Source organism: Nerophis ophidion, linkage group LG20, assembly GCF_033978795.1.
Source record: "Nerophis ophidion isolate RoL-2023_Sa linkage group LG20, RoL_Noph_v1.0, whole genome shotgun sequence".
Classification (NCBI taxonomy): domain Eukaryota; kingdom Metazoa; phylum Chordata; class Actinopteri; order Syngnathiformes; family Syngnathidae; genus Nerophis; species Nerophis ophidion.
In genome coordinates this window covers 23,542,014-23,557,523 of record NC_084630.1, presented here as the reverse complement: position 1 = coordinate 23,557,523, position 15,510 = coordinate 23,542,014, and the positions used below count along the sequence as shown (strand labels likewise).

Sequence of the window (15,510 nt, the reverse complement as noted above, 5' to 3'; positions counted from 1 at the left end):
AGGTCAGAGGTCAAAGGTCAGAGGGCACGCTCACCGCTTGCTGAAGAGTTTGAGCGCCATCAGAGAGAAGATGAGGATGCTGAAGATGAAGAGCAGGAAGACCGACGAGATCTCAGGCAGCGCGTTCCTGATGCTGCGGAACACTCGCCGCAGCTGACACGCACACGCACACGCACACGCACTTCAGGTCATGTGACACCTAATACACACCTTGAGGTCATGTGATACCTAACACACCTTGAGGTCATGTGACACCTGACACACACACCTTGAGGTCATGTGACACCTAACACACACCTTGAGGTCATGTGACACCTAACACACACACCTTGAGGTCATGTGACACCTAACACACACACCTTGAGGTCATGTGACACCTAACACACACACCTTGAGGTCATGTGACACCTAACACACACACCTTGAGGTCATGTGACACCTAACACACACACACCTTGAGGTCATGTGACACCTAACACACACACACCTTGAGGTCATGTGACACCTAACACACACACACCTTGAGGTCATGTGACACCTAACACACACACACCTTGAGGTCATGTGACACCTAATACACACCATGAGGTCATGTGACCTACCTGGCGACCCTCCGTCACGTTGACCAGCAGCAGTGGGCGCAGGACACGTGACCAGCGCACACCGTAGCAGCCAGCAGCGTGCAGAGCGCCGTAGATCATCATGTCCACCAGGGTCAGCTGGGTCACACACACACACACACACACACACACACACACACACACACACACACACACACACACACACACACACACACACACTTTAAGACACCCCTCCCAAGCCCCGCCCCACTCTCCAGGGCGTCACATGACATGTGAGAGTGAGGCAACAGCAAGGCGGCGTCAGCACATTGTGATGTCGGACAGGAAGTCATGACTTTTTGCACGGAGAAGCAGGAAGTGTGGCCCTTCACACACACGTAGCCCCTCCCACCCATGTCCCCAAGCTCCTCCTACCGCCAAGATGAGCATCATGCAGATGTTCTTAGGATCCTTCCAGAACTTGTCCCTGGGGATCACTTTGGCGTAGTGAACCAGCCTCAAGGCCAACACGTGCACACACAGCAGTTCCACCAGCATGGTCGCCTGCACAATCATCACAATTACAACAATAATAATATTAATAATAACAATAATAATACTAATAATAACAATACTAACAATAATAATAATAATGACAACAACACGTGCACGCACAGCAGCTCCACCAGCATGGTCGCCTGCACAATCATCATACCAATAACAATAATAATAATATTAACAATTATAACAACAATAATAATAATAACAATAACAATATCAATATCAATAATAATAATAATAATAACAATAATAATAATGATAATATTAATAACAATAACAATAATATTAATAATAATAATAATAACACTAATAATAATAATAATGACAACAACATGTTCACGCACAGCAGCTCCACCAGCATGGTCGCTTGCACAATCATCATAACCATAACAATAACAATAATAATAATAAAGTTAAAAAGTTAAAGTACCAATGATTGTGGCGAAACTATTCTCTGCATTTAATAATAATAACAATAATAATAATAATAATAATAATAATAATAATAACAATAATAATAAGATGTGCCCTCACAGCAGCTCCACCAACATGGTTGCCTGCACAATAATAATAACAACAACAATTGTAATCATATTAATCATATATTAATAATAATAACAATAGTAAGAGATAATAATAGGAATAATAAAACGTGCACACCCATCCGCTCCACCAACATGGTCGCCTACACAATATTCATAAAAATGGCAATAATATTAATAATAATAACAACAATATTAATAACAATAATAATAATATTAATAACATTAATATTATTAATAATAATAACAACACGTGCAAGCACAGCAGCTCCACCAACATGGCTACCTGCAAAATATTCATAACAATAACAATAATAATAATAAAGTTAAAAAGTTAAAGTACCAATGATTGTGGTGAAACTATTCTCTGTATTTAATAACAACAATATTAACATTAATAATAATAATAACAAAACGTGCAGGCACAGCAGCTCCACCAACATGGTCGCCTGTACAATATTCATACTAATAACAATAATAATCATATTCATAATAATAATAATAATAATAATAACAAGACATACAACCACAGCAGCTCCACCAACATGGTCGTCTGCAAAATAATCATAACAAAAATAATCATATTCATAATTTTAATAATAATAACAACAATATGTGCACTCACAGCAGCTCCACCAACATGGTCGCCTGCACAATATTCATAACAATAACAATAATAATCGAGAGCTGCAGCTATCAAATATTTTAGTAATTGAGTATTCTATCAAATATCCTGATTGATTAATAGAGCAATCAAATAAATCATAGTTTTGCTGAATTAAGGTTCAATTAAACATGTTAAGATGCGCACTCAATGATTGGGTTTGGCCTAATTGTCTTTTATTTCCTAAACGGCTGTTTTGATTATTGAAGGCTGACACTCACAGCTGAAATGTGTCCGTGGTTGCCAATATGTGTGTGTGTGTGTGTGTGTGCTAATACAAACATGTGTGCTCACAGCCTTATGTGCTGTGACCGCATACACCCTGTTTCCATATGAGTTGGGAAATAATAATACCACATATATTAGTACGACAATATTAATACTACAAAAAATACTGTGAATATTAATACTAATAATATTAATACGACAACATTACTACTAAAATTAATAATACTACAAACCCTGTTTCCATATGAGTTGGGAAATTGTGTTAGATGTAAATATAAACAGAATACAATGATTGGCAAATCATTTTCAACCCATATTCAGTTGAATATGCTACAAAGACAACATATTTGATGTTCAAACTCATAAACATTTTTTGGTTTGCAAATAATCATTAAATTTAGAATTTGATGCCAGCAACACGTGACAAAGAAGTTGGGAAAGGTGAAAATAAATACTGATAAAGTTGAGGAATGCTCATCAAACACTTATTTGGAACATCCCACAGGTGTGCAGGCTAATTGGGAACAGGTGGGTGCCATGATTGGGTATAAAAGCAGCTTCCATGAAATGCTAAGTAATTCACAAACAAGGATGGGGTGAGGGTCACCACTTTGTAAGCAAATTGTCGAACAGTTTTAGAACAACATTTCTCAACGAGCTATTAGAAAGGAATTTAGGGATTTTACGATCTACGGTCTGTAAAATCATCAAAATGTTCAGAAAATCTGGAGAAATCACTGCACGTAAGCAATGATATTACGGACCTTTGATCCCTCAGGCGGTACTGCATCAAAAACCCACATCAGTGTGTAAAGGATATCACCACATGGGCTCAGGAACACTTCATAAAACCACTGTCAGTAACTACAGTTAGTCGCTACATCTGTAAGTGCAAGTTAAAACTCTACTATGCAAAGCCAAACCCATTTATCAACACCCTGAAACGTCGCCGGCTTGCCTGGGCCCGAGCTCAAATAAGATGGACTGATGCAAAGTGGAAAGGTGTTTTGTGGTCTGACGAGTCCACATTTCAAATTATATTTGGAAACAGAGGACCTGGTGACTCCAGAACAAAGAGGAAAAGAACCATCCGGATTGTTATAGGCGCAAAGTTGAAAAGCCAGCATCTGTGATGGTATGGGGGTGCATTAGTCCCCAAGGCATGGGTAAATTACACATCTGTGAAGGCACCATTAATGCTGAATGGTCCATACAGGTTTTGGAGCAACATATGTTGTCATCCAAGCAACGTTATCATGGACACCCCTGCTTATTTCAGCAAGACAATGCCAAGCCACGTGTTACAACAGCTTGGCTTCATAAAAAAAGAGTGCAGGTACTTTCCTGGCTTGCCTGCAGTCCAAACCCGTCTCTAATCGAAAATGTGTGGCACATTATGAAGCGTAAAATATGACAGTGGAGACCCCGGACTGTTGAAGGACTGAAGCTCTACATAAAACAAGAATGGGAAAGAATTCCACTTTCAAAGCTTCAACAATTAGTTTCCTCAGTTCCCAAACGTTTATTGAGTGTTGTTAAAAGAAAAGGTGATACAACACAGTGGTGAACATGCCCTTTCCCAACTACTTTGGCACGTGTTGCTGGCATCAAGTTCTAAAGTTAATGATTATTTGCAACAACAACAAAAAAAAGTTTATGAGTTTGAACATCAAATATGTTGTCTTTGTAGCATATTCAACTGAATATGGGTTGAAAAGGATTTGCAAATCATTGTATTCTGTTTATACAATTTCCCAACTCATATGGTAGTATTATTAATTGTAGTAATGATGTTGTAGTATTAATAGTATTAATATTCATAGTATTTTTTGTAGTATTAATATTGTCGTACTAATATATGTGGTATTAACATTGTGGTATTATTATTTGTAGTACAAACATTTGTAGTATCTTTACTCGTAGTGTTAATATTTTTAGTATTATTTGTATTAAATTATACTGCAGTATTATTACCTGTAGTATTTATATTGTCTGTAACATTTATATTTGTTGTTTCTATATTTGTAATATTATTTGTACTATTTACCTTTGCAGTATCAATATTAGTAGTATTAGTATTGTAGTACTAATTTTTGTAGAATTTATATTTGTAGTATTATTTTTTTAGTATTGACATTTGTAGCATTACTATTGAAGTATTCATATTTCTAGTATTAATATTGTGGTATCAATATTTGTAGTATTTATGATTATATTATTAATATATTATTATTATTTTTAGCATTTATATTGTAGTATTATTTGTAATAATAAAATTGTAGTATGTTTTTATTTGTAGCAGTTATATTTGTGATATTAATATTTGTAGTTGCAATATTGCAATATTATTTGTAGTATTAACATTTATAGTACTATTTTTGTATTATTACTATTATTACATTAATATTTAATTGTTAACATTTGTAGTATTAACATTCATGTACTATTATTAGTAGTATTAATATTAGTAGTATTAACATTTTAGTACTATTTGTAGTATTAATTGAAGTATTTATATTTGTATTACTAATGTTTGTAGTATTAATCTTTGTAGTATTATTATTTCTATGTGGAGTTTGCATGTTCCCCCCCGTGACTGTGGGTTCCCTCCGGGTTCTCCGGCTTCCTCCCACCTCCAAAGACATGCACCTGGGGATAGGTTGATTGGCAACACTAAATGGTCCCTAGTGTGTGAATGTTGTCTGTCTATCTGTGTTGGCCCTGCGATGAGATGGCAACTTGTCCAGGGTGTACACCGCCTTCCACCCGATTGTAGCTGAGATAGGCGCCAGCCCCTCCCCCCCCCCCCCCCGCGACCCCAAAAGGGAATAAGCGGTAGAAAATGGATGGATAAATGGATATTATTTGTACTATTAATATCTGTGGTCCTAAGATTGCTGTATTAATATTTGTAGTATTGTGTAGTACTAATATTTGCCATATTAATATTGTAGTATTATTACATTTAGTATTAATTTTTATACTATTAACATTTGGAGCCTTATTAATTGTAGTATTAATATTTGTACCATTAAAATGTGTAGTATTATTATGGTGGTAATATTATTTGTAGTATTATTTGTGGAACTAATATTTGTAGAGTTTGTATTTGGAGTATTACCAATGTAGTTGTATTACTTGTAGTATTCAAATGGTGGTGTCATTATTTCTGGTATTAATATTCTAGTATTAATATTGTAGTATTATTTGTAGTGTTTAGATTTTGAGTATTAGTATTTGTAGTATTAATATGGTAGTCTTGTTGCCTGTAGTATTCATAAGGTGGTGTCATCATTTGTAGTATTAATATTGTGGTATTTTTTGAAGTATTGATATTGTAGTAAAAATATTCTAGTATTATTTTTAGTGTTTGTATTTTTAGTATTAGTATTGTAGCACCAATATTTTTATAGTATTTTTGTAGTATTGATATTGTAGTATTAATATCTGTGGTATTAATACTGTGGTGTTAATATTTGTTGCATTTATATTTAATAGTATTATTATTTGTAGTATTGATATTTGTAGTATCAATATTTCAGTATTAACATTGGATAATTAATATTTGGTATTAATATTTTTAGGATAATTATTGTGGTAATAATATTTGTAATATTTATATTTGAAGGATTACTATTGATGTTTTAGTATTTTTATTTGTAGCATTTATATCGCAATATAATTCATAATATTTTTATTGTACTATAATAGTGTAATATTTATATTTGAAGTAGTATTATTTCTAGTATTGATATTGTAGTATTATTATTTGTACTATCAACATTTTCAGTTTAATTTTGTACTATAAACATTAGTAGCAGTATTAATTCTAGTAAAAATATTGGAGTATTAATATTCATAGTAAAAAATGGCTGTAGTATTATTTTTGCAGTATTAATATTGTGGTATTATTATTTATAGTATTAACACAACATTTGTTGTTTATTCTAGCACAATTATCTGTAGTCTTAAAATGTGTAGTATTTTTTACTTGTATTTATATTTGTAGTATTATTACTTGTAGCATTTATACTGCAGTAATATTACCTGTAGTATTTATATTATTGTACTATTATCCGTAGCATTTATATTTGTAGTGTTTTTATTTGTAGTTTATATATTTGTAGTATTATTATTTGTAGCATTTACCTTTGCAGATAGATAGATAGATAGATAGATAGATAGATAGATAGATAGATAGATAGATAGATAGATAGATAGATAGATAGATAGATAGATAGATAGATAGATAGATAGATAGATAGATGGATGGATAGATATTTATTGATTCCTTCGGGAAAATTAAAATTGTAGTATTTGCAGTATAAGTATTGTGGTACAAATATTTTAGTATTAATAATTGTAGTATTATTTTTTTGTATCATCAGTATCATGTAGCATTATAATTGAAGCATCATTATTTCTAGTAACATTGTGGTATTAATATTTGTAGTGTTTTTGCTTGTAATAAAACTATTTGTTGTATTATTATTATTGTAGTAGTAGTATTTGTAGCATTAATATTGTAGTATTATTATTTATAGTAATAAAATTGTAGTATGTTTTTCTTTGTGGTATTTATATTTGTGATATTAATATTTGTAGTATTAATATTGTGGCACTGATATTTGTAGTACTATTATTGGAGTATTATTATTTGTTGTATTATAATAATATTTATTAACATTTGTAGTATTAGTATTTGTAGCAGTAACATTTGTACTAGTATTTGTAGTATTAATATATGCTGCACAAATATTTTATTATTAATATATGTGGTATTAACGTGTGCAGTAGTATTATTTTAGTACTAATATTTGTAGTATCAATCTGTGTGGTATTAATTTTTTAATATTATTATATTTTGTATTAATATTTGAAGTATTAACAGTACCATTAACATTTGTAGTATTGTTGTGGCAGTACTACTATTTGTAGTAATAATATATGTTATATTTCAGTATTACTATTTGTAGTATTAATGTTGTAGTCTTATTACTTGTAATATTCACATTGTAGTGCCAATAGTTGTAATATTAATATTGTATTTGTATTATTTTTAAGTGATAATGTTATAGTATTATTCATAGTATTAATATTTTAGTATTATTTGTAGTGTTTATATTTGTAGTATTAACATTTGTAATATTCATATTAGTGTTATTAGCTTTCCCTTTTGTAGGATTAATAATGTAGTACTAATATTTTTGTTGTTATACTTTTTGTGTTTATATTTGTAGCATTAATATTCTGCTGACTTCGACTGCGGATGTTGTGGATCGGTGGAGGGAATACTTTGAAGACCTCCTCAATCCCACCAACACGTCTTTCTTTGAGGAAGCGGTGCCTGGGGAATCTGTAGTGGACTCTCCTATTTCTGGGGCTGAGGTCGCTGAGGTAGTTAAAAAGCTCCTCGGCGGCAAGGCCCCGGGGGTGGATGAGATCCGCCCGGAGTTCCTTAAGGCTCTGGATGCTGTGGGGCTGTCTTGGTTGACAAGACTCTGCAGCATCGCGTGGACATCGGGGGCGGTACCTCTGGATTGGCAGACCGGGGTGGTGGTCCCTCTCTTTAAGAAGGGGGACCGGAGGGTGTGTTCCAACTATCGTGGGATCACACTCCTCAGCCTTCCCGGTAAGGTTTATTCAGGTGTACTGGAGAGGAGGCTTCGCCGGATAGTCGAACCTCGGATTCAGGAGGAACAGTGTGGTTTTCGTCCTGGTCGTGGAACTGTGGACCAGCTCTATACTCTCGCCAGGGTTCTTGAGGGTGCATGGGAGTTTGCCCAACCAGTCTACATGTGCTTTGTGGACTTGGAGAAGGCATTCGACCGTGTCCCTCGGGAAGTCCTGTGGGGAGTGCTCAGAGAGTATGGGGTATCGGAATGTCTTATTGTGGCAGTCCGCTCCCTGTATGATCAGTGTCAGAGCTTGGTCCGCATTGCTGGCAGTAAGTCGGACACGTTTCCAGTGAAGGTTGGACTCCGCCAAGGCTGTCCTTTGTCACCGATTCTGTTCATAACTTTTATGGACAGAATTTCTAGGCGCAGTCAAGGCGTTGAGGGGTTCCGGTTTGGTGGCCACGGGATTAGGTCTCTGCTTTTTGCAGATGATGTAGTCCTGATGGCTTCATCTGGCCGGGATCTTCAGCTCTCACTGGATCGGTTCGCAGCCGAGTGTGAAGCGACTGGAATGAGAATCAGCACCTCCAAGTCCGAGTCCATGGTTCTCGCCCGGAAAAGGGTGGAGTGCCATCTCCGGGTTGGGGAGGAGACCCTGCCCCAAGTGGAGGAGTTCAAGTACCTAGGAGTCTTGTTCACGAGTGGGGGAAGAGTGGATCGTGAGATCGACAGGCGGATCGGTGCGGCGTCTTCAGTAATGCGGACGTTGTATCGATCCGTTGTGGTGAAGAAGGAGCTGAGCCGGAAGGCAAAGCTCTCAATTTACCGGTCGATCTACGTTCCCATCCTCACCTATGGTCATGAGCTTTGGGTCATGACCGAAAGGATAAGATCCCGGGTACAAGCGGCCGAAATGAGTTTCCTCCGCCGGGTGGCGGGGCTCTCCCTTAGAGATAGGGTGAGAAGCTCTGCCATCCGGGAGGAGCTCAACGTAAAGCCGCTGCTCCTCCACATCGAGAGGAGCCAGATGAGGTGGTTCGGGCATCTGGTCAGGATGCCACCCGAACGCCTCCCTAGGGATGTGTTTAGGGCACGTCCAGCTGGTAGGAGGCCACGGGGAAGACCCAGGAACCGTTGGAAAGACTATGTCTCCCGGCTGGCCTGGGAACGCCTCGGGATCCCCCCGGGAAGAGCTAGACGAAGTGGCTGGAGATAGGGAAGTCTGGGCTTCCCTGCTTAGACTGCTGCCCCCGCGACCCGACCTCGGATAAGCGGAAGATGATGGATGGATGGATGGATGGCATTAATATTTGTAGTATTATTATTTGTTGTATTATTACTTGTAAAATGTATATTTTCCGTATTAATATTGCAGTATTATTCATAGTTATTTTGTTGTATTAATACTGTAGTATTATTATTCATAAAATCAACATGTAAAGTATTAATGTTGCAGTATTATTATTTGTAGCACTATTGGTGGTAATAATATGGTGGTATTAATAATAATAATATTTTAGTATCATTATTTGTAGTATTAATATTATAGTATTATTATTTGTGGTGATTATATTTGTAGCATTATTATCTGTAGTACCACCATTTTTGTAATATTTATAGTATTGAGATTGTAGTATTAACATTTGTGGTATTAATACTGAGGTATTAATATTTGTAGTGTTCATATTTGCAGCATTAATACTGCAGTATTTTTATTTGTAGTATCAACATTTGCAGCATTAATGTTGTATTATTATTTGCACCATTTACTTTGCAGCAGTATTTTGGTAGTATTAATATTGCTGTGGTATTTGTAGTATTATTATTTAAAATACGAACATCATATGGCAGTAATAATACCGTGGTATTATAAATTATCAGTTGTAGGATTAATACTGTAGTACTAATATTTGTGGTATTTATATCAAAATGTATTGTTCTGCTTAGTTGCAGATCACACTTCCTGTCAGGACAATTCAACATCCTGTGGGCGGAGCCAATTCAAGTCAATTGATTTCCACATCACTGGAATTGAATTCTAGCAAGGAATTCAAGTCCAGCAAAACGCCAACAAATTCAACTCCAGTCGATCAACTATATTGATAGCACGCTTTCCATTCCAATCAATCAATCTTACTTCAATACATGCCATTCAAACCGAGCCCTCTGGCTTGACAGGAAAGGAGGCGGGCACTTCCTGTCCAGCAGCCCCACTTCCTGTGCGTGCCATCCCACTCACCCAGGGCGGCAGCGGCAGGACGGCGGGCTCCTCGCAGAGCGCCAAGGACAAGTGGAGCAGGATGAAGAAGTAGACCAGGACTTGAGCCACTTTGTGGTTGTACAGCATATACAACCTGCCACATTTCAAAATAAAAGCACGTGAGCCCCTGCGCCAGTGGGGGGGGCAGACCGGGAGGCTCACCTGACGGCCTGCGGCGACGTGTCGAAGAAGATGTTTCTGTTGTACTGCGCGTCCGAGACGTACACGGCCGCCAGCTCGAAATCCTGAAAGAAAACGCCTCCTTCACTTTTCAAAATAAAAGCTTCGGTCACGTGACCAACTCAAACCAGGGAAAAGTCCAAAGTTTTACTGCAGTCATGTGGACGTGAACGCACCTCTTTGCTTTTTGCTGCGTTTGCGGTTTCCTTCCCTGCACACGCACGCGCCTCTCCACTGCTCGTGCCCGTCATCTCCTCGTCTTTGCCGACAACTCAACTTTCTTCTCCAAGTTGAGCCGCGGGAGCACCGGAGGAGGACCGGAGGAGGACCGGAGATAGACCGGAGGAGCACAGGGGATAGACCGGAGGAGGACCGGGGATAGACCGGAGGAGGACCGGAAGGGGAGCGAACGTTCCAGCAGCTTTCAGGCGCGTGAGCGAGACGCGGCCAACGTGAAGATGTTTCCTCTGCAGCTTGACTTCATCTCTGCTGCGTTCACGCTGCGTGGGAAATAAGAGCGCCAGGGGGAAGTGACGTCACTGTCATTGGTGAACCGTTGTAAAAAAAAATAATAATAATAAAATAAAAATCATGATTTTTACCTGTGCAACCTCATTATACTATTGGCTAAATGTTATATACATAAAAGTACGTTTTTCAATACTCGACCTGTTTTTAGTGCCTTTTAAAAAGAACTAGAAGTTAACTTTAAAACGCTTTCTACCTGTAACAACCCAAAAACTGTGAAAACGATGATCCATCCATCCATCCATTTTCTACCGCTTATTCCCTTTCGGGGTCACGGGGGGCGCTGGCGCCTATCTCAGCTACAATCGGGCAGAAGGCAGGGTACACCCTGGACAAGTCGCCACCTCATCGCAGGGCCAACACAGATAGACAGACAACATTCACACTCACATTCACACACTAGGGCCAATTTAGTGTTGATGCTGTGCTCTAAATGTGGATTATTTACGGAACTTGCTTTACACTTTTTTTTTTTTTTTTGGGGGGGGGGGGAGTTTGTTAGCATTTATTTTATTTAATTATCATGCCTTCACTTGTTTTATATCTGTATATTAACAAATATTGTAAATTTTTTATTTATTTTTAATTTTTATCGACATCCAGCATCAGACATTCCTATCCATTACATCATATTCACATACATCATATATCTGTTGTCTGCTCTACAGTAAATGACAAAATATATTTTTTGTTTATATCCCAACAATACCACTCCCCTAAAAAAAAAAAGAAAAACAGCAGAAAAACAAAGTAGTATTTTCAAATACATCAATTAAATAAAGAAAAAAAAAATAATGCATGATTAATAATAATAATCAAAAATAAAATTAAAGAATATAAACACATATATATATATATATATTGCATTTTCCTTTAATTGCTTTATGGAATTAACAAGCCCCTGGCGCTGCTGTTTTGTACTGTTTCTGTACTTGTTTTGATTAGTATTATTTCTTTGCTTGTATGTTAATATTGTGAATGTTGATTACTATAAACAAAGGTTTAAAAAAAATACAAATTATTTTACCAACCTCTTCTCACGAGGGTTTTATCCTCTCACATATTCCGGAGACACAACAAATGTTATTGTGGACGAGAAGAATGTTTTTGTTTGAAGGAAAACAGATTTATTTGGATCGCCTTGTTACTCAAATCAAACTTTCGCCTGAGTGGGTGTTTTCCGACTCACCCATCGTGTCAGCGAATGCAGCATGAGGTGTCACGTGGTCCCAAAAGTAGCACGTTTATTCATTTAAGGATACCAGCCTTGTCCCACGAGGAGTTTTACCTCTCACACGTTCCGCAAACATATATTTTACGTTAAATAGTAGACATAAAAACACTGATTGTAGACGAGAATAATGTTTTTGTTTGAAGGAAAATTGATTTATTTTGATCGTCTTGTTACTCGAAACAAACTTTCGCTAGAGTGGGTGCTTTCCGACTCATCCATCGTGTCAGTGAATGCAGCACAAGGTGTCACGTGATCCCAAAAGTAGAACGTTTATTCATTTAAGGATACCAGCCTCGTCCTACAAGGAGTTTTATCCCTCACACGTTCCGCAAACATATCTTTTACGTTGACTAGTAGACATAAAATGGCCTATTGTGGACGAGAAGAAGGGTTTTGTTTGAAGAAAAACTGATTTATTTTGATCATATGTTACGCGAATCAGACTTTCGCCCGAAAGGGTTCTTTCCGACTCAGTTATCGTGTCAGTGAATGCAGCACAAGGTGTCACGTGATCCCAGAAGAGAAGCAATCAGGTCCAAAAACAGCAAGCAGGTTGGCAATGATTTATGGATGAGATTGAAGATTTCATATAATCTGATATTATATATATATACATATGAATATAATCTCAGATTATATCAAGACATGGGAATTTGTTACATTAAAAAATCCGGGGATTTAGTATTGGAGAAAAAGAAAAGGAAGTAAGCAAAGTGCTGGCAACACGTTAGAAAGTGAGCAAGTGATAGAATGAGAATATCAAGTGGATGGAAAAGCAGAAGTCTCCTTCATAACAAGGCACGTGCTAAACGGACTGAAGAAGGGGAACAACTCTTCCAACTTTAGTCGCCTGGAGAGGAGCAGACACAAATCAAAGTCGAGTATTAAAATGGAAAAGAATACAAACAAAAAGAGATTTCCTCCTTCTGAGGTGTACTCTTCATCACAACAATACCTGCCTTCACAAAATCACTACATTTATTCCACATACCAATAGTTGGGTCCCCGTACCAAAATGTATTTCCATATTTTTCTAAATAAGTATGGAACCACAAAAAATGTCATTATTGTAACAAAAGATGTTTGTGTACATGAAACATATGTTTATTATTGTCATTTAGTCCTGAAATAAAATGTTGAACATACTAGACAACTTGTCTTTTAGTAGGAAGTAAACAAACATCCATCCATCCATTTTCTACTGCTTGTCCCATTCAGGGTCGCTGGGTGAGGCGGCTGGAGCCTATCTCAGCTGCATTTGGGCGGAAGGCGGCGTACACCCTGGACAAGTCGCCACCTCATCGCAGAGCCAACACAGATAGACACACAACATTCACACACTAGGGACCATTTAGTGTTGCCAATCAACCTATCCCCAGGTGCATGTCTTTGGAGGTGGGAGGGGCCTATCCCCAGGTGCATGTCTTTGGAGGTGGGAGGGGCCTATCCCCAGGTGCATGTCTTTGGAGGTGGGAGGGGCCTATCCCCAGGTGCATGTCTTTGGAAGTGGGAGGGGCCTATCCCCAGGTGCATGTCTTTGGAGGTGGAAGGGGCCTATCCCCAGGTGCACGTCTTTGGAGGTGGGAGGGGCCTATCCCCAGGTGCATGTCTTTGGAGGTGGGAGGGGCCTATCCCCAGGTGCATGTCTTTGGAAGTGGGAGGGGCCTATCCCCAGGTGCATGTCTTTGGAGGTGGGAGGGGCCCATCCCCAGGTGCATGTCTTTGGAGGTGGGAGGGGCCTATCCCCAGGTGCTTGTCTTTTGGGGTGAATAGACTGCAAAGACAACAAAAAATAACATTCAAACTGAGAAACTTTGTTATTTTTTGCAAATATTAGCTCATTTGGAATTTGATGCCTGCAACATGTTTCCAAAAAGCTGGCACAAGTGGCAAAAAAGAGTGAGAAAGTTGAGGAATGCTCATCAAAGACTTATTGGGAACATCCCACAGGTGAACAGGCTAATTGGGAACAGGTGGGTGCCATGATTGGCTATAAAAGCAGCTCCCATGAAATGCTCACTCATTCACAAACAAGGACGGGGCGAGGGTCACCACTTTGTCAACAAATGCCTGAGCAAATTGTTTAAGGACAACATTTCTCAAGCAGCTATTGCAAGGAATTTAGGGATTTCACCCATAATATCATCAAAAGGTTGAGAGAATCTGGAGAAATAACTGCACGTAAGCCATGATATTACGCACCTTCCACCCTCAGGCGCTACTGCATCCAAAAGCCACATCGGTGTGTAAAGGATATCACCACATGGGCTCAGGAACACTTCAGAAAACCACTGTCAGTAACTACAGTTGGTCGCTACATCTGTAAGTGCAAGTTAAAACTCTACTATGCAAAGCCAAAGCCATTTATCAACAACACCCAGAAACACTTCGCTGGGCCCGAGCTCATCTAAGATGGACTGATGCAAAGTGGAAAAGTGTTCTGTGGTCTGACGAGTCAACATTTCACATTATATTTGGAAACTGTGGACGTGGTGTCCTCCGGAACAAAGAGGAAAATAACCATCTGGATTGTTATAGGCGCAAAGTGTAAAAGCCAGCATTTGTGATGGTATGGGGGTGTATTAGTGGCCAGGGCATGGGTAACTTACACATCTGTGTAAGCTTTTGGAGCAACATATGCTGTTATCATGGACGCCCCTGCTTATTTCAGCAGGACGATGCCAAGCCAGGTGTTACAACAGTGTGGCTTCATAATAAAAGACTGCGGGTACTAGACTGGCCTGCCTGTAGTCCAGACATTGAAAATGTGTGAAGACTAAAATATAAGGCAGGAGACTGTTGAACAACTTAAACTGTACATCAAGCAAGAATGGGAAAGAATTCCACTTAAAAAATGTGTCTCCTCAGTTCCCAAACCTGCACTGAGTGTTGTTTAAAGGAAAGGCCATGTAACACACTGGTAAAAATGCTTTTTTGGCAATGTGTTGCTGCCAGTACATTCTAACTTCCTCATTATTTGCAAAAATAACAAAGTTTCTGAGTGTGAAGATGAAATATCTTGTCTTTGCAGTCTATTCAATTGAATATAAGTTGAAAAGGATTTGTTGTTTTCTCTTTTTATTTAACATTTACACATGTAGCAGCTTCCAATACTGACACAGGACCATAAATTAT

The 15,510-nt window shown here is 38.1% G+C and overlaps 1 protein-coding gene across 1 annotated transcript in view; it reads right to left on the bottom strand.

The window, feature by feature from the left end:
* tpcn3 (two pore segment channel 3) overlaps positions 1–11,124 on the bottom strand; it is a 47,252-nt gene extending 36,128 nt beyond the window's left edge. The window contains exons 1-6 of the mRNA XM_061880758.1: positions 10,790–11,124; positions 10,596–10,678; positions 10,413–10,527; positions 996–1,124; positions 603–719; positions 35–153 (exon numbers count right to left, since the gene is read on the bottom strand). Coding sequence (XP_061736742.1) covers positions 35–153; positions 603–719; positions 996–1,124; positions 10,413–10,527; positions 10,596–10,678; positions 10,790–10,864 — 638 coding nt within the window. The 5' untranslated portion in view covers positions 10,865–11,124. The remainder of the gene's footprint in view (positions 1–34; positions 154–602; positions 720–995; positions 1,125–10,412; positions 10,528–10,595; positions 10,679–10,789) is intronic.
* Positions 11,125–15,510: the final 4,386 nt, after the last annotated feature.